The sequence below is a fragment of the Brienomyrus brachyistius genome, chromosome 12 (assembly GCF_023856365.1).
Source record: "Brienomyrus brachyistius isolate T26 chromosome 12, BBRACH_0.4, whole genome shotgun sequence".
In the NCBI taxonomy this organism is placed as follows: domain Eukaryota; kingdom Metazoa; phylum Chordata; class Actinopteri; order Osteoglossiformes; family Mormyridae; genus Brienomyrus; species Brienomyrus brachyistius.
The window spans coordinates 20,466,053-20,493,969 of NC_064544.1; the positions used below are offsets into that span (position 1 = coordinate 20,466,053).

The window sequence follows — 27,917 nt, forward strand, 5'->3', positions numbered from 1 at the left end:
CCATATCTCACTGGGGTGAAGAGTGACTCCATCACTGGTTCAATATAAAAATTCTGGTAAGTGATCACAAAACACACAATTCATACACACTCAAATCTTTAATTTTGTACATTCAACACTTACAGGAAAAATATCAAACTCAAACTATTCATACTAAAATAATTAAAAAATGTTAAAACAAACTTTTTTAGGACTCCACCCTCAGTGACATGGGGGGGGGCTCATTACAGGTCCATTTCTCAAAAAGCATCGGTTTTACGATGCTCGCGTTCTGAACATACTGTCAGTGCATCCCTGCAACAGGTCTGAGAACCAAACAGAACTTTATTCCATTAAATTCCAGGACACTAGTGACACTGGAGAGACTTTCAGTGGGACCTCACTTCACACTCCAGTGAAAACTACATAGTTTTTGGCAGAGAATGATGGTAGAAAGATGCTGAAAGCTGCCACATGCCCCAATAGGCAGAGTGTGATGGGTATGATCCCGCAGGACACAGCAATAACAGTGCTGACAGCAAACGGCTCATGCCCATTACAATGAGCTTGGACCATAACACACAAAAAAGACAAATTCTCATACTGATGTCTAGTGGCTGAAAGGGGCAGGGAATTAAAAAAAAAAAGATAAAGCTGTGGTGGACAATAAAAGCAAAGGTGTGTTTTGAACACAACATAAAAAGTAAGGAGACATGCTCCCCCCTTTTTGGTTTAGAAGGACACAGGGGGCACATCTTGTGGGTAAACAGAAGTTCTCCTCAGGAGAGGCTGGGGGGCTTTGCATGGCCACTGGGTGGCAGTAGAGGACAGAAACAGATATCAAAGAAACTGGGAAAGCATGATGCCCATGCCACCTCAAAATGGAGGCGGGAGGGAGAAGACGGTGTCACAAAAAAAAGCTCATGATCACAGTCTGTCCTGTGGTCACCCTTCACGTCGGCTGACTTGGCATAACGCCATGCTCACCGGCGCCGATCCCTGGCGGGGGGGTTACTGCGGCTGCGTGAGCGCCGACCCCCAGCCAGCATCCCCGAACCACTGCTCCCCACTTTGGCCTCTGGCCCTCTGCTGCGGTGGCTGTCTCGCCGTTTGTCCCCCTCCCTGTCGCGACCCCGGTCCCTCTCCCTCTCACCCGCTGCCCCCACCCCACTGCCAGGTGCCGCCCCTCCCTCTTTCTCCCTGGCCTTCACCCGCTCCTTGCGCTCCTCCTCCCGCTTCTTGTCCTCCTCCTCCAGCAGCTTCTTCCTTTGCTTCTCTCTCTCCTTCATGCGTTCAGCACGCTCTGCTTCTCTCTGTGCTGCCTGCGGGGCCAAGGGAGACTGTCACCGATGACTCTCATTGGTTAATACTACGTCCACTGGCAGAGGCCATACAGTGAGGTGCAGTAAAACCCATACGTGCAAAAGCGTGGGAGCTACTTGCCTGTTCCTCAGTGAGCGGGAGCCAATATATACAGGGAGCTGTTTTGGTTTTGCAGAAGAGATCATCTAGCAGCTTGGCTGGAGGTTCCTCAGGGGCTTTTTCTGTAACCATGTGGAGATAATCAGACCACCAACACCTCCCAGGACCACAATGCCAGGCAGTGCCGCAGTGCAGCTCACCCTTCTTATCGGTCTTCCTCTCCTTGCTCTTGGCTCTCTCTTTGCGCCTCCTCTCCCTTTCGCGCGAGCGGGAGCGCCTCTGCCCTCCTTCCCGCTCCTCTCTCGGCTTGCTGAACTCCCGGACCTTGTCGCGGTCCCACTCACGCTCGGCCCGCGTTCTCTCCCGCCGCTCCATCTCGCGCTCGCGCTCCGCCCACTGGTCTCGCACCACGGCAGCGCCCCGGTCACGCTGCCGCTCAGGCACCAAGGGGGGCAGTGTCCCGGGCCGGGCCAAGGGCGCCGGGGGGGCAACAGGAGGAACCCCGCGCTCCTCCTCTGCACTACGCTCCACCGTCAGGAGGCCCCTGTGAAAGTCCAGCTGGGGGAGGAAGGCAATGACAAGGGCACTCAGTCTGCCTCAGGGATTTTGCAAAAGAGTAACGCAGCTCCAAAGACCACAGGCTGAAGTATCCACTTCCCAGCTTTTATTTTTACCAGAGATCATTTGACATTTCTCAGAAATGTCAGGTGAGAGGAAATCAGAGCTGTGAGAGACTGAAGGATGGTGGATGAATGGGAAAAAAAAAATCACGAGAAATGCAAAGACTCACCTCGTCCTGCTCAGCGAAATCCACACTCAGGAACTTGGGGTTGCTTTGGGGCCACTTAACTCCATGCAGTGCTGTGCGAGTGGCCGCCGCCTCCTCTGTGCTGGAGTACTGCAAACGGGGAGAACACCCACTATTCTCTTGGACTTTTCCTTCTCCTCCATTAAAAATTGTTACATTAGTATGCAAAAGCTGATCTCTTTGCCACACAGAAAAATCGATGCAAGCATTTTCCCAAGCATGCCTCCGACCGAATAACAATGTCCAGCAGCACGCTAGGAAACACGAATCACGGTGTAGGAAACTGGCAGGAGACTCACCGTCACATAGCAGTGGGACTTGATCTTGTCAATCCAGAAGCCCTCCTCCACCACGCTCCCAGTTCGGCTTAGCAGCTCTTTCAGCTGTCCCAGGGTGAAAGGTCGTACCTGTGCAACAGAGGGCCGGGGTCACAAAAGCACCAGAATTCTGCAAGGTGATTATGGGCTGGTAGTGGACAGGCCAGCAACGATGCAAAACATCCTCACCAAGTTACAGATATGGACAATGTTTGTGATTTTGCCACGGGGCGGCGAGGGCTGCTTGGCGGATCGCACTGGATCATCGATGGTGATGGACACCCCAGACTTCTGCTGGCTAATCGAGCGACGCACCAGCGAGTCGCTGGGAATCACTGTAAGAACATCAGTGGAGGGAAAATTAAGAGCGTCACCAACACATGGTCAACAGGTCTAATTCAAAGTCCACAGCAGGCACATACACCCCACTGGCTGAATTTCCAGTTGCCCTTTTGAATTTATATGCATAGAAAAAGCTATTTTCATGTTTTCCGAATGCCTGGATCTATCACCATCTATAGTACACCAACACGAATCATGGTAGTGTGGAAGTAAAATTGGACATTGGTAGGCCAATATGGGAGGCATATTGGGTCTGTTATGTATTCATCTTTTTCACCAATCCACAATATGTTTTAATGAAAACCAAATTGGCAGAAAAGCAAGTAACTAAATATTGTTTACAGGTATCTGACTTAAGATGGTTCAAGTGGGTATGGAATTATTAAAACAAAAAAAAACACCTTTCTTTAAGTCGGCCTCCCGAACGCTAGGTGCTTGTGTTTCCATGGAAACCTCTGAGGAGCCATTCTTGCCCTCTTCAACGACTGTTCTAGCACTTTCTGACCGCTCATCTTCCTCTTCCTCCTCCTCCTGATCCTTCTGTCCATTCTCCTGGTTCTCAGCTGGTACCACCTGAGAGTGGAAATTGTAGGTCGTTTACAGACTTCCCATCAATATCACCACAGAATGGCCCACAGTCAAGAGTGACTGACTGCAATTAGCAAATCCATGACTATTTTTGCAGGGCATCATCTAGCAAAGGTAGAAGCCAGGTGAGATTTTCACAGATCACTGTTTAAATGTGAACCAGTCAGCAAATCTGAAAGCTGTGGAAGTTTCATCTGCATCATAGATCTGTAACATCCCTGAAAGGCATGAGACAGACATACAGTACATCTAATCTGAAGGATCTCAAGGTGTACCAAGCAACATACCTGTGTTACAGTACGGCGTATCTTAAGACCTTTCTCCAGACCTTGGTCTCCCTGGTCACCCCGCTCCACACCCTCCTCATCTCCTGACAAGTGGCCTTCATCGGGGTGCAGTTCGACTACTGCCTCTTGGCTCCCTGCACCAGTGGCCGGCTTGATGTCTGGGATCAGTGACTGGGGCAGAGAATGCTGATTAGCAGAATCACATAAAGTGAGCAGTGATTTAATATTGCATGCTTGCCCTGATGTATTAGAGTACCAATGTGGAAGCCATGTACCTTCAGGGAATCAGTGGTGATGCTGATTGATGGCTTCTTGGCTGTCACTGCAGTACTAGATCCCCATCTCCTCTTTCTGGCTGCTTGACCACCAGACTCTGGCTCTAGAGGACCCCCCGGAGAGGGCAGTGTGGGGGTGGTCCCCCCGACACTGGCCACAGAGGGCTTACTAGCTGCTGAGAGGCAAAGATGGATAAGCACAGGCATTTTCCAGCTTCTAGCTTTATCAGAACAAGCAAACCACATATAGTAAGAGAGGGAGACAAAACTAGCAGAAGCCAAGGAATTCTTTTAGAACATTGAAGCATGAACGATGACATCAACATCATCTTCAACAGGAAGTATAGAAAGCTGAGGAACTTGCAGGCAGGACATCCATTACAGAATGCAAAATCGGCAAATTCGTTCCGTTTACTATACGGAGACCAAGACGAGTGTGGCGAGCTGGCAGGCATACTCACTGTTCAATGAAATCTTGCGGGCAGTAAATGCTTTTGGTGTGGTACTCTGAAACAAAGAGCAGATAAAACAAAAAGACCCCGGAGTGGGGGTAGAAATGAGAGCGAGAACAACAGGGAGGAACCGAGCAAACGGACAAAGACGGTGAGAGAGAGAGGGAGAGAGAGAGAGAGAGAGAGCGCACAGCTATCAATAAAAGCGCAGAGAGAAGGGGCACTGGGGTGGGGACTGAATCAGAGCTACAGTGATTCCAGGCACACGTTCCTCCCAGGCAAACACTCCATGTTTCTCAGCCTACTGTCAACAAAATACAAGTCTCTGCGCTGCCTCAACATGCGCATCTACAGCTGAGTGATGGTGCATAATCACCACGAGTATGCAAATATTCCTGCTTGGGTCATGTTCACAGAGCACGTCCGACATTAAATGAGATGTCAATATGGGCACTTACAGTGCAAAATAACCAGCATACTAAATGTGCATTGTTAAGCCACTATCTTCTCTTTAAAAAGTGTCAGGATTATGTAAAACAGTGCAGCACGACTAACGTGCGAGTGAATCTACAGCGTGACGTTGGATGTATGTAGTGTGAGTTTTCAGAATCTCATAAAACCCTACAAGGAAGTGATCAACTGGAGAGCGATATCTCAAAAACACCTGGGAGGAAGGATGAGCCTAAAACAACTGTTGCTCTGATGACAAGCATCAGACAGCGGGTACTGCAGTTCAAATTCAAGAAATGATTCAATGGAGGTACCCAAGTCACCAGACACTGCTGAGGTTACGAGCAGGTCCACATAAAACACAGAAATCAATGTGGAGTTTAGCAATATGCGCTTATAGTTAAAACTGCAGTAACCATAATTTTTATACTATCCATTATGTTTAACATATTGCAGTTCCCTTTATTTTTGTAGCAAAGATCTTTATCAATTAAGTATATATTTTAAAAGGCAAACAGTAAAAGGAGATAAAATGACAAAGTTATTTCCTGATACCATTGACACCTGATCTTCACTTGCTTGGCTATGGCCCAATCGCATGGCTGTGTGTACTGTATCTAGCCAACAAGCGTCCAATCAGAGGTAGTTGAGGAGTGAGGGCAGGACTCTGAGTATGCCGACAGGCCGTCTGACAGGAACTGCTCTTTTGTTTTTGAGGGGATGGAGTGTTCACAATTAACTGGCTTTTGTAAGTATCTTCTCATTTTGCAAGCAACAGTCGAGTCTTGTTTGAGGAAGAGGTGGTGTTAAAATGTTCTGCACCCACCCAAACCCCAATATGGGCACGTCAGTCTTTTTACTGTCCCTTTGACTTCATCTGCGCTGCAGTTACATGAGATCAGTCTGATGAACTGGGCTGTGTTCAAGCAGGCCCATCCTGTGGCGCACTGTGCCCTGTCCCAATTCCTTCATCGCTCAGTCAGTCTTTTGTTCTCGGAGAGAGGACTGCACCCTCGCCTCCACATTACTCACACACTGGCACTTTTGTCGCAGCAGGTTGACAAGCTGTAAGTGGGATCTAGTACAACTGAGAGTCCAGTTTTAGAAAAGGTCAGGCTGTGGATATGGAAAAAAAAATCCAAACAAAAAAAAAATTACTCCATGACAACCATGATTAGCAGGCAGATGGACCATTCAGAACGTTTGCAAAAAGCTGTGAGAGGCCCAGGCTTTGGCGGCACCCTAAAGCCTCTGAAGAGGGAAAACAACAAATTGAAGTACAGAGGGAATGTCCTGGTAGATTAACTTTTATCTGGACAATGTGGATAGACAGGAGAAAGGCCATCTGTACATTTGAAAAGATCATAGTGTAGCCACCCGGCCCAATGAATTCTTCAGTTCTTTTTGGTTGTGGATGAAGATATACTCTAATTCTTCTTTCCCTTGCTATTCGAGTACAAGGAAGGCAACACTTTCCTCGCACCTCAGGTCCATCAGCAGTATTCCATTATGCCAGTTTTTCTGGTTACAAGTCCAGTATGAGGCAAACCTCCAGCTGGATTGCTCAGGGTATTGTTTTGGTCTCTCATTGCACCGGGCCAACAATAGTCCAACAAGTACTGACAGTTGTAATCCAGTGAGAGTGGAGAGAATTTATAATGGTTCAAATGCAGCAGCCAGTTCAGCTGAAGAGCTACCCTCCAGAGCTACGGAAGCCCACACAGTCGGGCAGAATTTCCTGGAACATTATCTTGCAAAGACCCCAAAAACTGAGCTAAAATGAATTAGCTTTGCATTAATTCCTTTAGAAAGTGATGGAATTCGACGGGGGTATTGCTGCTTGGTAACCCTTTCAGTCCAGAGATGTCAACTGTCCAAACTGTGATGGAAAAGTCCATTTGTAAATCCCTGGCATGGCAGAAACCATGGCATACACTTTCCAAAATACAACAAAAGCCAGGTGGTGCTGGAATCGTCACATGTGGGGCTCTGGTCCAGGAGAGGGAAATGCACAGTTCACATGATAATCAGCAAAGTCTGCTGCTTATGCTGCTGTCCCACAAGTACTTTCATGCGGTGTGCACAGGGCAGGATCTCTTGCATGCCATGCAAGAGTCTGCACTGGGAAGGCCTCCTCGACAACAGGCAGCACTTCCCTTTCACAGGAGTCCAGCTGACAGCTCCTGTTCTCTCGCTCGCTGCGCAGTGTGGGCTCAGCTGAGAAGAGTTCCGGCAGCCTCCCTCAGCCGTGGTGCTTGGGACCTTGCAGATAAACTCAGTGTAGACTCAGGGGCCTAGATCAGGTACAGCCAAGTCGCTTGGGTATAGCGGAACAGGTGTAGTAGGTGAAGTAGTAGAGGTAGTGCGCAGGTACCAATTGGGGCAATGGAAGAGGCATGAGCACCTTACAACAAAGCAATCAATGGGGTTTTAAACATCAGCCACAGGAAAAAAATTGTACAGATTTAGAGTCCTACGGATTAACCCCATCATGACTAAAACAGCTTTCGGCCCTAACTTCACATTTCTTAAATTCTTTACAAAAATACTCTAGCATATATACTCTTTTACAGGATGGGTCACAAAACATAAATCAGAGCCACGCCACCCCCCACCCACTACTTCTTCATGTTTTTTGCATCTTCCATGAGGCATCCATCTGAGCTAAGGAAGGGCAGACTTTTAAAATGGCATCAGATTTGAATGCATTAGCAATCACAGCTGAAATAATCTCCCCATCCCACTTTACTATGGCCAGCTGAGACACGGCAACATTTGAGACAACACTGTAGCTAAGCTGGACTGTTTTTTGAGAATATCTTCAATGAATTCTGCCCACCTTGTGAAATCCCTCACTATCTATACACAGTCATACAGTATATTAAAAATGCATTAGAGAACTCTGCTTCTGCCTAACAGCTGAATGTGTAGGTTTTGTTGGTGTGTGGGAGGCCTCCTGGTTATGCAAGACAAGAAAAAGTTGTAAATTTAACAGAAAGAAAAAAGGAAAAGGTGGTGAATATGAAAGAATGAAAAAAGCTGCATGGAAAAGATGGGACAAATGTTTCCTTTTTGCCGAATGCCTTATACTTCAGTACAGTGTTGTCCTCCCTTGAAATATTGCTAAAGAAATAAACTGAAAAACATTGTGGTTACATGTTCTGCCAAACTGTGTGGTTCCTATTAAGGTTTCAATTCAAAGGAAACAAAAAATATTTTAACTGTCTGCCTTTTTATGGAGCCTTGTGTACAATTTCCCCTCACTTTTCCAAACACATGCAAGCACACAGCCCCGGACATAGTAACTTCTGGCCACAGCTAATACCACTTCAACCACTGGAAGCCTTGTCTGACTGCAGTGTCACAGTATTGTCTGTTGCAGATGGAGTCAAAGCTCATCTGGAGGACCCAGTATACACAGCTGGATATTCAAACCAAACTCAGTCACATGCTTGCCTGCCTCCTCACAGCCTTACCTCCTCTGAGTGGCTTTCTGCAGCCTCATGGCCATCTGAGCGAGGCTGCACACCAGCACCCTCAGACTCCAAGGGTGCCTCCACCTGCACTGCAGGGTCAGCTGGCTCTGACATGGCAGCCTGCTTCAACTCCCTGGCAGAAGGACACAGAGAAAGCAGGAGATTGCAGACAGCGAGTACAAGTGATTACAGTTTGAGCAAAGAACCAACGCGTGGAAGGAGGAAGTATGGGCAAGGAGGAAAAGCCATCCGTCCGTCCGTCCGTCCGCCCGCCAATTGCTTATCCAGTACAAGGTCAAGGGAGGGCCACAAGACTGTCACAGGCAGGACATAATGTGATGCTGAGATAGACCTTGGACAGTATGCACACAGACGGCAATTTGGACATGTCAATTTGCCAAACTGCATGTTTTGTAAACACATGAGGGACCAACACAGGAAGCTCATGCGAACTACATGCACACTGAAAGGGCCCAAATCTGGAGGTGTGAAGCTGCACTACTACCCACTAAGCCACCATGGCAGCGCAGAAGGATACAGAGTAACATGTATACACACGGATATACTTTCCTTACACTGTCCAACACATCAACAAACCAATGCTTAGGTCACAGAAAAGTGTTTGGTATTTACTATAAGAGCATTGGGCATAAATGTGTCAGTATACAGAATGCAAGGACAGTAAAGGGAACAGGGACGACCCGGCAGCTGAAACTGAGTGCCTGTAAACCAAGATCCAGAAAAGCAGACACACACAGAAGAGAGAGAAACAAAAAAAGAACTCCCTGGCAGAACCAGAGAGCAACTCAGACCAGGGATCTGGGTCATTCCACCTCAACACACTATAAATAACCATACCAGCCAGCTAACCGGCACCAGACTTACACTATGTATAAACATGCTGTAAGCGAGCTATACAACCATGGAAGAGACAAGGGAACGGAGACCACCACTCACCACTCAAACGTCCATCTCCTGTTTAACAGGACTAGTCACACACAACACTCAGAATTTCAAAATCAGGCTTCTCACCGCAGCGTACGAATCAATTAACCTAGCGCTGGAACTGAAACCTTGGAAAATCGATGCAACCTAACAAGGAGCCCAGCAATTCTGTTTGGTCTCTCATACAGCTATCATACTCCTTGGGGATGGGGGGGTGTAGCAAAGATGAGAGGATCAGGCTGGGTCTGTGAGCTAAGGAACAAGCCTAACTGTCCATCTCAGGGGATTAATTACCGAAAAGGGAGGCAAGATGAGCCATCTCAGGGAGTCTCCTGTAAACGATACTTCCCCTTCCATTGTGTCAAAGCAGGAGGAACATCCATGAGCAACTGGAAACTACTATATACCAGATGCATGGTCTGTGGGGTTAATACACAAGCATGGATAGAAATAAAAATCTATGACGTGCAGGAGTCCCGATACTAATGGTATACATTAATCAATAATGTTTCCCGGCATCTTTCAGCCATTATGGCCAGAAAGAAAAGGTGGGGGGGGGGTAAGAAATATCTTCTTCACATGGTACACAAAAAGACAGAAGCGGCCATGTCACAGGAGACGGGACTAAAAACTTCAAGAGAATACAAACCCATAAACTTAGTCTATCGATCAAACAAAGGCTGGGCCCCCCTTCTGCTGGGATTAAGGACTCTGATTCTTAAAACAAAACCAGGTGCACACAAGTGCTGAACATATCAAAATATTTTGATTTCGGTCAAAGCATTAAATTTGGTTGCATGGGGAACCTTGACAATCTGAAAGAAAAAATCTGGAACCATGGCACTACAACACAAGAGCAGTAGATCTCAATGAATGTGGACAAAAATGATTTTTTTTTTGAAGAAATTTTGCAAGGTCGAATTATTTCCTGAAAATCCTTAAGCAGCAAACAATATTAAATATTTGCAGTTCAAATTACTGTTTACACCAAAAACTGGAACAAGATGCAAGCAGTGCACAGCCCAGACTACTGGTAACACCCTTATTTCCACAGCTCTCCGATGCTTAAGTCCCATAAGACTGAAAGGACTGGAATATCAAGCCTTGGGTGCCACACCTGCACACCACCACCACCCGCAACAGAAAACACACATACTCCCCAGCTATGAAAAGTGGTTCAGCTAGACTTGCTCACTTTTCAGATTGCTGAAACTTGAAACTGATTCTGAAGAACAGACAGTTTTCTACAAATCTCTCTCACAGGAATTTAGTGCTAAAAGACTAGGATTTTCCATTAGCAAGTCTTATATTTCACTTGCACCCGGAATGCAATGCTGAAGAAAAACTACTCTAGCAGTTTTAAGAGTGAAGACGATGAAGAGTGGCATGATACTGACTAAAAAGACTACAGCACTGGCCAAGGGGCATTAAAACATACTTCCAGGTTTCAGATTACTCAGAATGCACACTTAGCATTAATTTAACGATAACAGCCTGTTGTTCATAGCCATGCGTTAATAGTATTTTAATAGTTCTTTCAGATCCATTATCGTCAGCGGAAAATATTCCAGTAATCATTGCTGGAAATGCGTGCATGATGGAAAATACAAAATTAATGCTACAACACCACGTCGCACTGTAGCAGCACAGCAAGAACACGCATCTCACGGCCTTCCGCGGGGCACAGACACCAGCAGTTCTCAAGGAATACCGGTGACCCCCCTTCCAGCCATCTCCCCTTCCCCCAACTCCCCCACCCAAACCCATATGTTCTCACACACACATAAATGCGCCACGTTACCTGCGACTAAAAATAATCCGTCAGAAAATAAAGTACACGGGACGGCTGTAATAAAAGGACGTCCAAACCAGAAAAAGTGGAAAACTGCAGGTAGCGATCGGACGAAGGGAGACGTCGTTTGTGCGCTGTATTTCCCTCACCTCCTACCTCGCCAGCTTACCCGTTTTTGTTGCTTTCAGACAGCATATTATCTGGCCCAAACTCTAAACCGTAACGTACGGCCAGAATCTGCGCCTCCAGCTACAGCGACTGCGGTTCTGCTCGAGAAGAATTGCTCCTGTTTGGGTCGCGGGATTGTAGGCTGCGTCGGTATCAATGCGAGCGAACACGCACGGCGGCCATATTGGATAAAGCTAGAGAAGGTCTGAGGAAAAGGAGAGCAAGAGGGCGAGGACCCCATCTCCACTCAGCCACACCGGCAGTGAGGCCGGCCTCACAGAACGCCTGACGATAAATACCTCCGCGGAACTAATATGCACCGCATTAGAATCATTCTACTATACGTGTTTATTCACTAAAAGCTGAGTTTTAAAATGAGATCGAAAATATGACACGTGACCAGAAAAACTTATCCATAGTGAAGAAACGCACATCACGGGGTAAAACACAGCTGCACAGCAAATTTGCATGGAGCACACCACCTTGGACAGTACATCTATTACGTCCGAATATAGGAAATATTTATTTTAGAAAGTGCGTTATGATGACAGCTTCTAGGTTTAAAGTAACCAGATTAATGGCGGATACAAAAGAATTCCCTTTTCCGTATTTGTCCCCTTGAATTAAGGCTTCTCAAAGAAGCCCCAGTTCATTACATCATCAGGACAGAGTGATTTAAGAAAATATGTCCGCTTTTCATTTCCATTTATCTTCCGAATGCTTAAAATAATTCACGTGAACCCGTGAAACGGAGCAATTCATTTTCACAAAGATGCATTTAAGTCTCCTCCCCCGAGAGTAATAGTTTCTCTACCGAATAATTTTACCATTACGTGTAACGATGAGGTATATTCTTGCTAAACTTGAGAAAAACACCGAAATTATTTGTGACGTTAAAAATTGCACCCAAAATAATCCTAATGTGTTTCGATCGATCACTCAGAGGGGTCCGTTGCTAGTGCAATTATTCGTGAGTAGATCAGATTAGTTGTAACTTAGTTCGTAGAAGTCAGGGCCCGTACTCACATCTTAAGGCTAAAAGTAGCTCCCAACTTTCCGATTTAGGAGAAATTCCTAAAATTGTTTGACTATGAGCCATTTACAAAACCCCTTAGCCCTAAAACTAGCACCTACATCTAAAACAGTCGCAAAATGGCTGCTGTCAATCCACGTCGCAATGTCATGGAAACATTAAACGAACGCTGAATTACTTAAAGGATACCGCCTCAGCCGGGAGCGAATAATGATTGTTGTGGAGCTTGTGAGGGATGTAATAACATCTCCAACAAACCGAGAAAAAAACAAACAATCATGGACAGTGCAAAACATAGTGATAGCAGATTTTTCTTCTTCTTTGGCCATCAGGTAGATCACAATCCAATTAAACATAAAAATGTCATTACATGAGTACAAGATAAAACGAATGCCGCTATATACTGGGTTCTATTGACTTGTTCAAAATACAATACAGCTGTTTCATAAGTTTTTCAAATCACTGAACTGTGTATAATTCAAATACGTTATAATACAATACATGAAATATACCTGAATATAGTTTTGCTGCCGACTCCCTTTGGCTCGTAATTTTTCATAAGCTTTGTTTAGTGTATTTGTCATTGAGAGAAAAATACAATTTTCCCGTCATATTTTCTATGCATGCAGTATTAGCCTAGCTAGCCAGAAGCAGACGGGTTACCACAGGTGGTCAAAGTTTATTTTTTATATATATATTATGTATACACCCATCCTGGGTGTATACACAGACACATGCACCATGGTCACTATAAGTGGTTTCCCCTCCATTTGTGTTTATGAGATGTTGCGCGTACATTTTCACCAGCACATACCGCCCTCTCATCAACCAATCCCCGTGGTTACCGCAGGCAAGCTTGTGCATGGGAACTGACGTCAGTCAAAGCGACAGAGATATGGCTTAGGAGTTGATTATTTTCCTAACTAAAAGTTTCTCATCCATTCCGTGAATAGGTTTTAGGGGGAAAAAAACTCGGTTAAAAACTTTTAGTGTGATTTAGGAGTACTCTAAACGGGTCATGGACGTTAGTATAACCATGGATGCATCGATACCATTGTTTTCAGTACGTGTACCAACGCTCGCTTTCTGGTACTCACCAATGTCGATACCAGATTTAGGGTTGTGTAATGTCTAAAAACAATATGCAATATTTTAATTTAAATGTATCAAGAAATAAACGATGAGGCTGAAATCCCACCCCACCCTGTGTAATTTATTCACATGTTGCGGGGAAGATAAAACCATCTATGTTGTTCACAAGCTTTTACTGCTTACCACAATTCCATTACGAGAGCTTCTGTTATTTTCGCTGAACTATGGTTATCCTTGAATATTATCTCTCCACCCTAGCGTTTAATGCATGGTAACTCGTTGCAGTGCTGCTGGACGTAATTTCGTCGCACTCTTTCTTGATTAGATTATGTTTAATTACTTTTTACATTCTAACTTCTTTCATACCTCATCTTGATAAATTAGCAGAGCAGTTTTAGTCCGCTATGGTTTGGTTTTCCTAGTTAATTTTTCGATGCACCCGTAGTTATACTACACAAAATCAGCATAAGGTAACTTAAATCCAGTCTCCCACAACAGCGCCTACTGAGCGCTTTTCCACTGCCAGCAAGACTCGCGCATCACAGCGAACTAGCGGCTTTCCATTACAAAGAACCGATTTGTAACCCTGCTAATATAAGCTTGAATAAACCGAGCTGGTTGCGTCACCAACATTTGATTGGTCAAAAAGCAGAGCTATAGAATCCATCCATCCATTTTCCAAACCGCTTATCCTACTGGGTCGCGGGGGGTCCGGAGCCTATCCCGGAAGCAATGGGCACGAGGCAGGGAACAACCCAGGATGGGGGGCCAGCCCATCGCAGGGCAGATATAGAATCTTAAGGAAAAAAACAAATTCTATATACTATTCATTATAAGAAGTATGCCTCATTCAGATGTGGGAAGTAACGAAGTACAAATACTTCGTTACTTTAGATTTTTCAAGTGTCTGTACTTAAAAGTTTACACAAAATAGTTAACTTTTATTACGTACATTTTAGCACTGATATCTGTACTTTCCTTACATTTTCAAATCAGGCCTGTTACTCGTTTCGATTAATTTCAATGTTTATTATGGCATTTTGCCGTGCATTTTACCTATTCCGAATCAATAGTGTGTGCGATCCAGACAACTTGACTGATTGATTGAGGCTTAAATCGTGTGTAAATAAGCACAGAAAAGGCAATTCCATTTGTATTCGTCTTTGCACGTGACGCACAACACGATAGGCACGATAAAGAGACTAAAACAAGGCGGCAACTGGGTAGGAAAAGATATCGTGATTGCAGTGGAAGAAAAGCTGAAAAGAAAGTAGCTCGACAAAATATATATATAAAAAAAAAAACTCCAACCTTAACACTCCACTACCAGCCTCAACTGCGTGCGAGAGACTGTTCAGCACAGACTGATATTCACCGAAAAAGGAATGCGTTGATTCCAATAACTTAACAGAGGGTTCTGGTAGTCCTATGGTGTGTGCCTGAGTTTTACTGGCTCACACAAACACGTAATATATTTGCATACAAAGTTTTTTGAACACCATGCACATTGAGTTTCTAATCCCTCCATCTTTTACAGTACTAGAATATTTTTGCATGATGTGTTTAGGAAAAAGGCAATCATGTATAATGATAATGGCCGATGGATTTTTAAGTATTTATGTGGCTTTATTTTTCTCTCCAGTCAGCTTTGCCCTAAAATGGTGGTTTTGTCCTTTGCAAGGGTACTTTATACTTTTATAATTTAAGTACGCTTTAGGGTCTATACTTTTCAGTTTGAGTAAAAAAGTGAAGTCAACACTTCAACTTTTACTAGAGTATTTAGTCATGAGTCGTAGCAAACATCCATCTATACTTCTACTTGAGTGAAGAATATTTTTGACGTCTCTGGGCACATTGCGATATACGATATACCGATGCATTCATTTCCAACTTCCTACTTAAAAAAATACTATGAAATAGCTGAACGGAATGGATTCGTAATGCAAATTCACGATACTAACATGATGCTAACATGGTGATTCTCACAGATGTGCTAGAAAATTAAGAAATTAACAAGTCTAAGGACTGATTTTTTGGATGTCTTGCAAATCAGGAAGTAAACCACAAAGCATGTTTATTTTAAAGAAACAAAAAAAAAAAAAAACCAAAGATTCACATCTAAAACTCAGCAGGCCGACCCCTATTAGAAACACATTATTCTTGAAGGGCTGTCATTATATCATGGTGGGAAAATTTCTTGCAGTTTCTTTATTCCAAGAAAAGGATACCGACTCACGTCTTTTAGTACTTTTTAAAATGTCGTAATGTCCACTTTTGTATGATAATCATAATAAGCACAGGAAACAGAGTACTTACCCCCAATGGAAGCTGAAGTGAAGTTTTCACATAGTAGCATCAGCCACTAACTTAGCAACATTGTAGTCTAGCACTATAAGTCACAACAGTAATCAATACCCAAAGCTCCTAAAATGTACCTGTAAATCAAAAACAGATCTGAAAGAAGCTGGAAAAACCTGGCACCCCCCATCCATCCCCTTTTATCAAAGGTCGTACGGAGGTCTTTTAATCACAACTCTTATAAAACGTACAATAACCCAACATGCTGGAACAATCTGCATTTAATAGGGAGCTGCAAATACACTGAACATGTATCTTTAGAATTCTTTTCCTCCTCTTCATTCAATATCCTGTCACCAGAAGCACAACTTGGTGCACAGGTATGGCCAAGACATTAGGAGTGTGACACTCCATGGCCATTGGTTTGCAGACGGCTTCTCAAATGGTACAGTTGCTTAACAATTAGCTATCCATCCATGCATCTTTAGACCACACTTCCTGGTGAGGGTCACGATGAGAGCACGCTGAGCTAGACTTCTTTCCATGGCCCCAGATTCTAGCTCCTTCTGGAGATCTTCAGACATTCCCATGGCCACAGAGATAAAATCCCTCCACTATTTCCTGGGCCTACCCATGTGCCATCTTTAGGAAACACCCAAATCACTGCAGCTGAGTCCTCCTGAACTGAAGGGACAGTGTCTCTATTTCAAGGTCCCTTCAGGTCTCCAAAATCGTCACCGTTACACATAACGAGCCTGGCGACCCTGATAAGTAACCTTATTTTGGCTGCTTATACTCATGACCTTGTTCTTTCCGTCAGTACCCACAGCCCAAGACTACAGGTGAAGATAAGGACATAAATCTGCTGGTAAACTGTGAGCCTTGTCTGATGATTTGCTCCCACTTCGCTGCCATGGACCTAAGCATCCCAAAAAAATTCACACCACGGTATTTGTGTCATATTCCCTCAAGATCCCAAGGCACTTAGACCCCATCACTAAGGACAGACTCCCCTCTTTGAAATAAACTGCAAACTTATTATGCTGGAGGACTTTCTGCTTTTTGTGATCCACAAAGCTATGTCGTTTGCAGCTTCTGGATAAAGCGTTTTTTGGCAAGCAAGTCTGTGGGGAGAAGCTAGACAACGTACAAAGACCCTCTTACAAGACACACAGAAACATCAGAGTGCCCATGCCATCTTGCGGACCCAGCAATCACACGGGCAATTTTGGAAATCAAGTGCAGCGCCATTTCGGCAGTTAGCATGAGTGGGAAGTACCAAGCCAGATTAGAGACAGGCAATCGGTACTAGCTATGGAAAAACGGAATATTAGCAAACAGATCTAATCCCACACAATGACACAGTGTATGTAACAAACGAGACACACTTCCAAACACAAAAATATTTACATGAATGAAAAAATGGACAGGGTTAAATTATATTTCCATTCATATGAAGACAAATGTAAAAATGCCAAAACAGAATGCCACCCTGAAGATTAAGTGTCAAAAGAAGGTCTCAAGTTTTACTGTTGTAAAGAGGGGAAAGATTAGTTTGTGTCAGTGATGTTTTAAGATAAACAATGTATTCTATTTGAAGACAAGCGTGTATAATTCTACCCGCATGCATACGTCTTTGTGTATGCTGGAGGCCAGTCGAGGGCCTCCAAGGGAAAGCTTAAAACAGACGTCTGTGCAAGCATTCACCACCCAGAAGCAGGATGAAAACCAAACCCGAGTAACTAATATCTGTAGGTTCCTTCACTTCTTGAGGCGAAATGAGTAAATAATTGACTGGAAAGTTTAGCTTGTGCATCGCAGCCTATTTAAAAGGTGAGTTTTGGTGCACGTTCCATCACTTAGGGTCACTGGTCAAATACTGGAGGAAAAATGTGCTTCAGGAAGCATTTGAAAACACTTGGGGGAAAAAAACAAACAGTAGCTAGAGTCATCTCATAGAGCAGATGGCAGGGAGAGCTTCAACTAATCCAGCTCTGCTAGGATCAAACCTGCAATTTGTTTTTGATGGTCCCCAGCACAGTAATACCAATTAAGTACATGAACTAGAAATATGGATGAGTACAACTGCTATCTTGACATTTATAAGTGTAAGAGCATTAAGCTTATTTAGTAGCTTGAGAAAACCATTTTCGGAAGTAAATTACTGGATCAAGTGCTTTGTTTAAGTGTATTCAAACTGACCTGGTTGGAACACAGCTCTTTCGATCTGGTCCTTTACGCTCCACTTTACTCCTCTTTCCATCTCCAAGGCATGGCTTCTGTTAGACACAGACAAAACAGAAACCATACGAGGAAACAGTGAGTTACAGTATTAACGATAATCCATGTTTTTGTTCCCTCCCAGCTCCCCGGCAAACAGTCCATGTTTTTTCCAAAAAACCTGAGGACCAGGTTTGCAAAAACTGATCTAAGACATGTACTACTAAATAGACTCTTGGCAATCTGAATTTATTCTTCACTTTGGATCCATGACCCATATACTATTTATGACTTCTACTATACTTCCAGTACTGGTGGGCAGCTGTCACACCCCTCCCCCACACCAAAAGAGGTCTTCGCAGTCCAGTTACGGGTGGTTGGTTCTCCTCAGAGCACACTGCACCAGTGTGAGAAGGCAACTTCAACTCACTTACACCCAGAGAGACACACAGTCCATCTGGTGCATCGGTATTAGCATGGCAGACTCATCAATGGAGAAAATTCTCTTTACTTCGCACTTACACCCAGATAGACAGTCTACCTGGAGTATCAGTATTAGCATGGCAGACTCATCACTAGAAGATAGACAGGAAGGAACAGGGCTGGACAGAGGAGGCCAAGTCCATCTCACCTTGAGTTGGAGCACACCTCCAGCGTCACGCTCTTCCAACTGCTCCCCTCTTCTCTTGCGACAAGGACTTCTGGGAGTGGCTGTGGAGCCTTCAGCTTGGGAGTCTGCCTTAGAGTCTTGCTTGGCTCCATCATGCTAAGGGTAGGGGGAGTGGAGGGTTAGCCATCACTGCACAGAGAGAACCTTTTTGTTGGCTGGTGTGTCCACACCTCAACACTACAATATCAGGTAGGCATGTAACGATGAATCATGAATCGGTTAAAAATCAATGTAAATGTATGATTTAATCCGGCTGATGTGGAAAATGAATTGCTACTTTACGAGTACCTCATAGTACTTCACTTAACAGAAAAACTAGTGTAGCATTACTGGTGTAATACATCTGACTTCACGACGTCAGTTCACATCAGATGTCACTGAGTATTCATGTCAACGTGGTACGTGTTTTGGTTTTGACCGAACGCGAGATGGCGAGCGAATTTGAAACTGAGGAAACACCCCCCGATCTTAATATCGACGGTGTGGCAGCATTTTAGCTTTCCGGTAATCACAAACGAAACAAAAACTGCGTGCAAACACTGTAAGAGACTGATAATATACACAAATAGCACAACGAACATACTTCAGCATGTCCACCAGTACCACAGTGAGCTCAATTAACCACTGCCAGAGCGAAGATTATTAAAAGGGCAAACCACGCTAAAAAGCTGCACATGCAAGCCTTAATATAAAGCGCTATCAAATAAACTAAGTGCATTTTCATAATGCAGTCATATAACATTCAGTGCATCTTCATAATGCATTCATAACCAGCATGCAAGAACACCTTAACATCCTAAAATCCCTTAACAGCTTTAATATACAATAACAGACATTACATAACTATACAATTATACTGTTTGTTATTATTACATAATGTTTGTCATTAATGTATATTACAGCTCTTAAGGGATGTTAGGATGTAATGGTATACATGCATGATGTTTTATGAATACATTATGAAGGTGTACTGAACGTTTTATGAATGCAATATAAAATCATTATGAAGGTGCAGTTAATTGAAAGAGTTACCAGATATTTGAAGATTTATTTTTTTTAATTTGGGACTTTTTTAAAAACAGTATTTTATTCAAGTTGCACTGTTAAGGACACGTTTTGGAGTTTAGAAATATAAATTTATTTTAAAAAATATTCCTTTATCTGCAGCTTATTCTGTTAAAAATCGCGAGAAAATCGTATTGTGAACTCAGAATCGTGAATCATATCGAACCGCGAGTTCAGTGCATCGTTACATCCTTAGTATCAGGTATACTGACTGTCAATCACTCACCTTCTTGTCACTGGATCTGGATTGGTCTCTTGATGAAGCAGAGGACCCCGAGGAATGTGAGGAAGAAGATTCGGAATCTGAGTCAGAGGATGAGGAGTCACTGGAGGGGGAGGAGTGCCTGTCTCTTTCTGGCTCTGCATCGCCCTCTTCTGGTGGGGGTGAGGGGGGCAGCACAGGGCCCATGGGTGCTTCGACAGCAGCCCCTTTCCACATTTTGCACTCCTCTGCCACCTTGGCTGTCCTGGCATCTGCTTGCCCAGTACTGCTTCCTGGCCCCTTTTCCCTGTCAGTGGTCTCACTCTGTGAGCAGACTGCTTCTGCTTCTGCTGACTGGGGTTTTAAGACAGCCCCCGCCTCACCAGAAGGACTTGTGGATCCGTCATGAGTGCCATCTTTATCTTGGTCTGCGGCAGGAGGGGAGGGCAGGTTCTGGGCCGGCTGCTGCCCCGGAGGCTCATCAGAAGATGCGCGAGGCTGCCTGCCAGGGGGTCCCGTGGAGGCAGGCACGCACAACACTGGCATGTTTCGCAGCAAGTGGAGCTTCTTGGAGGGGGGCTGTTTGGGCAGGACCGTGGTAAGCTGACTCTCCAGAGGCTCGGTGGGTTTCCCAGGTGCAGAGGGCTCTCCTAAGTGCTCTTGCTTAGGTTCTCCCTTTCCCTCCTCCTCAGGCTTTCCCCGTTTCACTGCCACTACATCCTTCCCAAAGTCCTCTTTGGGTCTGGATGGCTCTCCTCCATCACTTTGTCTATCACTAGTGGCCTTAATGATGGTTGCTTCAGCAGGTGGGAACAGCGAGTCTTCAGTTTCCATAACCTGCGCAGGTGAGCCTACAGAACTAGGCTCCAAAGCAGTTGCGCCATTCCCACTTTGTAGCACAGGGTCACCTGTAGGGGGCAGCAGAGGTAGACCTGCATTGCTGCTGTGGCTGTCAGCACACACGGTAGTTGGTGAGACAGCAGCTGCAGAGGTGGGTACAGATCCCTGCCCTTCAGCCTCCGAGTGGCTTCGACCCCGCGTCCCAGCAAAAGCTCCCTCGGACTCCATTTTGCGGGCCAGCAGGGTGAGTGGGCCGGGTCGGCGCTGGTGGGGGGACTCCGGACTGCTGGGTGGGGAGCTGCTAGAGCCTGAGCTGCTATCCTGGTGCTGCAGGGCAGGGGGTGCGGCTGCCATCGCCTCTGCTGCCCCCCCACCTTCAGGCTCGTTGGGTGGGCTCTGCTTGGGGGTGTCTGGCAGAGGGAAAGAGAGCTCTGGAGGTGGGGAGGGAGGTGGGGTGGGCTGGCGGAGCTGCAGCGGGGGTTGGTGGGGCAGTTGTGGTGGGGGGATGTGCTGCGGTGGCTGCAGCTTGCGTCGGGACCTTTCCCGCTGGGGAGGCAGGCTGCTGGGGGCTGGACTCTGCTTGGGACCACGCCTCGCAGCCCCGGCGCCCCACTCCTCATCAGCATCACTCTTCTCATCATCCTCACTGTCATCCTGGCTAAGACTGGAGCGTCCAAGCTGTGATACGGACGAAGAGGCAGCGCTGGCCGGGCCCTCCCGCTCAGGCTCCCCAACAACCCGCACAGACAGTGAGGCCACGGCGCGAGACGGCTCGTCGTGGCTCAGCCGGCCACTGGAGGAGCGCCGGGACCTGCCACCGGCCTCAAGAGCTTCCTGGGAGCCGAAGGTAGAAGGAGCTTCCGTCTGTTTAGCCTGAGCCGACTGGGTCAGTGAGCGACGTGTACTGGGACGCGGGAGCACAGCCAGGGGCATGGCACCTTCCACTTCCTCTCTGCCTTGCACAGGGGTCGGCTCCAGTTCACCTCCCCCTCCGGCCTCCTCTTGGCTGAACAGGGCACCCGATGGCAAGGAGGGCTGTCGAACCAGAGGGAAAAGGAGTGAGGTCCTGCAGCACGTTACATCTGACACCCAGCAGGTCACATTTATGCGACTAAAGAAATCAAGTAATACTTTATTAACCAGTGAAACTTTGTGACTGGCAGATGTGTTTTACTAATTTCAAGTCAGTCAAGTCAAAAATAAATCAACAAAGAAGCAACAATTAATGATAATTTCAAAGGGACACTGATAATGCTGTGATTGGCTGGAGCTTTTCTTCACGAGGGGGCAGTGGCTCACCTCCACCGAACAGGACGTGAGGTTGCTCTCCTCATGATCCTCCTCTGGAGCTGCTTGACTGTCCATCTCTGCAGGAGGGTGAAAGGTCAGAGGATGCAAGAGAAAAGACCCAAAGATGACCTATGACCAACTACAAAAACAGGGCATATGTGCCGAGTCTGACTGGGTCGATAACCAAAGGCTTGATTAACGGAAGCATATTGGATGTTCTCCTCAGAGCACACTGCACCAGTGTGAGAAGGCAACTTCAACTCACTTACACCCAGAGAGACACACAGTCCATCTGGTGCATCGGTATTAGCATGGCAGACTCATCACTGGAGAAAATTCTCTTTACTAATTGATCCTCCCTCTATAGTTAAAGGTGATCAATATAAAAAAACCACACATACCTTCTCCTAAAACACGGCTGCCCAACACAGAAAACCAGGTCCTTCAGCAGACTCTCTATGAGAGCCAGCTATGCTTAGACGCTACTGAAGGGCCTGATTATCTGTATAATGCGTGTTAAATTAGGGCTGCAAGGTGATACATGTCCAGAAGCAGGGCTGGACAGCCCTGTTCTAAAATAAAGGCTATTCATTCTGCTAAGCTTGTGGAAACAATCACATGTATTCATTTATTCAGCTATACAACATAGAATACAATAATTTATATACAGATGCTCCTCTACTTACGGATTTTCAGACATACGAACGAAGAGGACTGCAAGTCCAAAATCGTGTGCCTTGGGCTCCCGTTTCCTGTCCGTAACATCAATTTTTTTTTCTGCGCACCAATTCCGCCTAGTATGACTTCTGGTTGCTAATCCCGCCGCGCAGCAGCGTAGAGTTTGCACTCCCAGCATCCTAGTTCTTTGTACTTGCGTATACTATTAAAATGATGTTCAATGACAACTTACAAACATTTCAAGTTACGAACGGCTGTTCGGAACACAACTCATTCGTAAGTAGAGGAGCGTCTAATACCTTAAAGACAGCCATGCTGTTCAGCACCCAAATACTTCTGCTAATAAACCATTTTATAGGGGAAAACCCTATGGCTAGACATTATACTGCAACGACAAGAGAACAAGAACCAATAAGCGAAACAGCAAGCAATGTGGCAGAGACCAGCAACAACAGAAAGGGTGCTTTTCCACTATACTAGCTATGGTACTTTTGGTACTTGTGAAAAACGGTATTCATGGTGTTGGTTTTCCACTGGCGTAAAGACTGGTACCAGCACTGAACATCACAATGCAGGGCAAGTATTTTGCACTGAATTTGAAAAATGCAATTCTTATACACCACAACAAGTGCAATAGCTAGGCTGAGATCCAGCTTTTTCATGCCTTCATACTGTATGGGCACTATAAACATTTGTACTCCTTCATAGAAGAAAAGGCAGAGGGAGAAAAAAACTTATGCCTTGTAATTTTAGTGATTATTCCTTTTCAAGATTATCTAGTATGTTTCAAAAATAAATGTAAAACTTTAGCTCCGCTACTTTTGCATGTGCTGCAAGACTATCATGATCAGTTTAATCCTTGCCGATTAAATCACTCCTAAATGGCTGTGTGAGAAATTTATTTTGTACTTATTTTTTTGTTTTAAAAATAACCCAATAATTATGACAAAATCATCCATCCATTTTCCAAACCGCTTATCCTATGACAAAATCATGATATTTGGAAATTTCAGCAGTAGCATATTATACAAAATATTTTTTATTTCTTGTCATGCTATCCTGATCTTCTTGTGTGTGTTCTTCCAAACGGACCGCAATTAAACCCTGGGTCTCCTCATTTGTCCACACATCAGTTAGCACTACTATTTTTTTTCTTAGTTTATCGTTGTCTGAGTTCATAACTTTTCTCAAGAAAGTGGCTTTACTGTGTTTCAGAGGCAGGCTATTTGCATAACCAATCAACAAAGAAAACGTGTGCAAGTCCCACCCCAAAGTACGAAAAATGTAGTTTGATACTTTTAGTACTAGATCTCGAGCAAAAGTCAAAGGAAAAGTACCAAAAATTCCTTAATGAAAGTACCGTGTCAAATGTACTGTACCTGGCTCAGTGGAAAAGCGACCAAAGAGGATTAGCACAGCAGGCAGCGCAAATACAAAGCAGGCAACAAGACGCTAGGTTGGAGCACCGTAAATAGGAGAAAAGGGGCGTACTTGGCTTCTCACCGTTGGCTTCGGCCGCCTCCCTGGCCTCTCGCTCCAGTCGTTGCCTGAGAAGCTCCTGCTGTTTGGCCAGGTACTGCTTTATGAAGCTGTTCTGGCTCATCTCTTCCCCGATCTGCGAAACATATGGTATGTGAAGCAACAAAGAACTATAAAACTTAGGCTTCTGCTTCAATTAGAATTTAGTGATTGTTATTGTTGACACACCACACACAGCACACGGTGCACAACAACAAAATGTGTTTTCTGCATTTAACCCATATATGACAATGTGACATGGCAGGGGGCAGCTAATTCAGCGCCCGGGGAGCAGTGCTTGGGGGGCGGTACCCTGCTCAAGGTACCTCAGTAACTCACATGGATAACTGCCTTTACATACAAGTAGTTCATTAGTTGAAGGTAAGTTCATATACCAGGTAGAAAAACATATGTATGGTCCTTAAGCAAAACCAATACACAGTAGGGATCTCACCTGAGAATTGGGCTGAAGCCCAATGTGAGGGGTGGAGGTTCTCTGCAAATTCTCCAGCATGAGAGCCTGAAGCAAGAAAGATTAGATGATTAGCCTAAGACACAAACCCCACCAAGCTCCAGACATGCACAGCTTACAAATGCAACATGTCCACACGGCTTACCATGTTACCACGGCCAGGGCCATGTGGAATACAAAGATATGCAAAAGCAGGTATGGTGTACTGTATTTTAGGTTCTCCTCAGAGCACACTGCACCAGTGTGAGAAGGAAAGTTCAACTCACTTACACCCAGAAAGACACATGGTCCATCTGCTGTATCGGTATTAGCATGGCAGACTCATCAATGGAGAAAATTCTATTTACCGACTTGAGCTTCTTCTGTAGATAAAGGTGACTAATACTAAATAACTAATCACCACAAATATTAAGACAATTCTAAGGTTTCTAAGATCACTGAAATGGATTCATTTAAAAGCTGTGGATTCACCCGCCACGTCACCAAACCCTCTATTAACACACAAAAATCCCAATACCAACAAAATAATAGAAATTCTACCATTACTGGGGTAAAACTCATTATAATCAACAAATCACTAACTACTCCTTACAACTGCATTAAACGAGTGTTACAATGTATTGTATGAATCAGGCAAGTTCAAAGTACAGGCGCTCCTCTACTTACGAACGAGTTATGTTCCAAACAGCCATTCGTAACTTAAAATGTTTGTAAGTCGTTATTCAACATCATTTTAAGGGTATACGCAAGTACAAAGAACTAAAATAGGCTGGGAGTACGCACGCTACGCTGCTGCGCGGCGGGTAGAAGTCGTACTAGGCGAAATTGGCGGCAGAAAAAAATTTATGTTGTGGACAGGAAATGGGAGCCCAATCAACACAATTTGGACTTGCAGCCCTCTTTGTTCATATGTCTGAAAGCTTGTAAGTAGAGGAGCGTCTGTAAAACATTCAGCTTCTTAAAAAAATGCACACCAGAAAACTGGTCATAAAGTGCCTCTGCTTTTCAAACTTAATTGACAGCATTAAATCAAGTTTAAAAGTCAAAGAATATACGTAGGGGAGATAATCTCCATTGAAGTTTTTCCACTCTGTTATTCCCATTCTGTATTTAATTAAAAATTAATACCCCTTTGTGCCAACAGGCATGTCAGCTTCAAACAACGTATGTGTGCATGTTCCCTCTCATAAGTAACAAGGGAAAACAGATTAGTTGGGAAGTTAAGCGAGTCTTTAATTCTTTGTTTCTCCAGTAAGACAAAAGAACGTAAAAATAACATTCTTAACTAGTATTCAGTCCTTTCTCTGAAAAGAAAATGTATTCCTGCCTCAAGATGAGACAAACTGGGCTACAACCAAAGCTGCCGATTGAACACACAAGAGAAATGGGAGTGTCATTCAGTTAATCATATTTCAATTTTATATGTTGGGTGAAGACTAACAATTGGTTCTCCTGTCCAGTAACAGAGGTCTTTTCAACTACAGACACAAATGCTATTCATTATGTTTTTTTTTCACAAACGAGTCAACATTATTGGTCTGTTCACTGGGGTGACTGTTTTTGCATTTAGTAATTCAAATTACTAGAGCTGGTTATAATAAATTTTATACTATAGTCATTATGCTATACGTATATATGTATATATACACACATTATAATAAAATGTAACACACAGGTACATAATTGTGGGACAAACAGGCACAAGAGAAACGCTTATAAAAGAGCCAGCTGAAATAACCACAAGACCACAGATTGATGGATCTGCAAAACCACTGAATCACTCCCAAGCACAAGTGCAAACTTAACTCTGACCTTTCCGGACCCCAACACCACCATAAACTAACACGGCACGCCACAAACACCCGAATGTCGTCGTCTAAACGCACCGTGTTGAGTAAAGTAAATAAAGCCTGAGGGTAGGATGGTGAGGTGAGGCGCCAGTCAGGGCAACCCGTATTTTATAGCATATAACTAACCGACACCCGGGTCTTCGGTCTGGGACCATCTTTGTAGAGAAAAACTTGCATCTGCGCGTTGGTTTTATGGATCAGTAGTTCTGTTTTAGGAATAGGCTATTCTCTAAAGCGAAGGAGCGATCGAAATCTACCAGAACTTCCCAACCACATAAGTGCCAAAAACTTGCAATAGAAACACTACTAGTTTACGCAGAGTCAGCATTATGTTTTAACATATTTGTAAACAAACTACCCGTTACACGCGCGCTAACGCATTAAACCATCGTAACCAGCTAAACAAATGAACCAGATCCTAACAAATGTAACAGTAATTTGAAGTGAGTACGCCCTGTGAATCATTTACGCAGTTAACTACCCAACCGTCAAGTACAATCTACGAGAAAGCGACTATTTATAATCGGTTTACATTAGCAACCACGACAACTAACGGATTACAAATACCAGCAACAGCCCAGGGGCTACATATTACGAGCTATTTTACTAGCTACCCGTAGACTATGCTATAGCTTTTGATTACGGAACAGGTGGTTACTCAGTTCGGGGGCTAACTAGCCATAGCATTTAGTCCGCGGGCGCGCGCGTCGCAGCATTGAATCCCTCGCGTTCAAGGCGGGCGGCTGCACTGCGTGTCCGAGCTAGCACAGCCATGCGCGTCGCCGACTGGCCTGCACCCCCCCCTCCGCGCGCACAAGCACACAAAGCGCGGGCCCGGCTACTACTCCGAAACTAATGGAGACCGACTCGCATAAACACACACAGCTTCGGGCCTTGCTTTCGGTCGGTCTGACACACCTCATCTCCAAAAGACGGGGAAAGCGCGGCAAAGACAGCTCCAAAAAGTCCTGCACGAAGCACACCGCGCTGCAACTTACCAACCGCGCCGCCCTCCACGAACAAGCCGAGATACCGTCGCCGTTTCCGACCCTCCGACACTCCGTCCATCGCTCGACACTCGGTTTCACCGCCAACTAAAGTCGAACAGCTTATTCGAAGCGCTGAAACTCCGGCAAACTCACCCCTTTGAGTCGCTTGATGAGTGCATTTTTCTGCCCGCTTTTAGGAAGACCCCGATTCTCCAAGGCGGCTTTTAAATCTGCCACCCGGAGCGAATGAAGCGGCTTCCCGTCCAGCGTAACGTCTTCAAGCTCCGCCATTTTGCTTCCCCCTCGCTCTCCAGCTCCAACTCGGGCGCCGCAGCGCCTTCCCCCGCTACGTCACGGCCAGGCGATCTCCGGAAGGGGAGGGGAGCGCGCGCCAAACCG

The 27,917-nt window shown here is 45.1% G+C and overlaps 1 protein-coding gene and 4 non-coding genes across 6 annotated transcripts; all 5 read right to left on the reverse strand.

The window, feature by feature from the left end:
- Window positions 1-79: 79 nt before the first annotated feature.
- On the reverse strand, window positions 80-27,851 carry acin1b (apoptotic chromatin condensation inducer 1b). 2 transcript variants are annotated; one of them, XM_048971448.1, is made up of 18 exons: window positions 27,672-27,851; window positions 24,662-24,727; window positions 24,193-24,304; window positions 22,021-22,088; window positions 19,906-21,756; window positions 18,576-18,710; window positions 17,927-18,003; window positions 8,397-8,529; window positions 4,480-4,525; window positions 4,019-4,194; window positions 3,744-3,914; window positions 3,270-3,441; window positions 2,716-2,861; window positions 2,509-2,616; window positions 2,192-2,299; window positions 1,602-1,959; window positions 1,419-1,523; window positions 80-1,297 (listed from the first exon to the last, which is right to left on the reverse strand). In XM_048971448.1, the coding sequence occupies exons 1-18, from the start codon at window positions 27,807-27,809 to the stop codon at window positions 963-965; spliced, it is 4,305 nt and encodes a 1,434-aa protein (XP_048827405.1). In that variant the 5' UTR covers window positions 27,810-27,851; the 3' UTR covers window positions 80-962. The 2 variants fall into 2 exon arrangements, with proteins under 2 accessions (XP_048827405.1, XP_048827404.1); XM_048971447.1 differs by having other exon boundaries at window positions 4,019-4,191; window positions 24,181-24,304.
- LOC125705535 (small nucleolar RNA U6-53/MBII-28) lies at window positions 18,327-18,441 on the reverse strand. Its single transcript, XR_007381648.1, has one exon. It is a non-coding gene; the product is annotated as a small nucleolar RNA U6-53/MBII-28 (small nucleolar RNA).
- LOC125705536 (small nucleolar RNA U6-53/MBII-28) lies at window positions 18,445-18,525 on the reverse strand. The gene has a single exon (XR_007381649.1). It is a non-coding gene; the product is annotated as a small nucleolar RNA U6-53/MBII-28 (small nucleolar RNA).
- On the reverse strand, window positions 22,229-22,343 carry LOC125705532 (small nucleolar RNA U6-53/MBII-28). The gene has a single exon (XR_007381645.1). It is a non-coding gene; the product is annotated as a small nucleolar RNA U6-53/MBII-28 (small nucleolar RNA).
- On the reverse strand, window positions 24,898-25,012 carry LOC125705533 (small nucleolar RNA U6-53/MBII-28). Its single transcript, XR_007381646.1, has one exon. It is a non-coding gene; the product is annotated as a small nucleolar RNA U6-53/MBII-28 (small nucleolar RNA).
- Window positions 27,852-27,917: the final 66 nt, after the last annotated feature.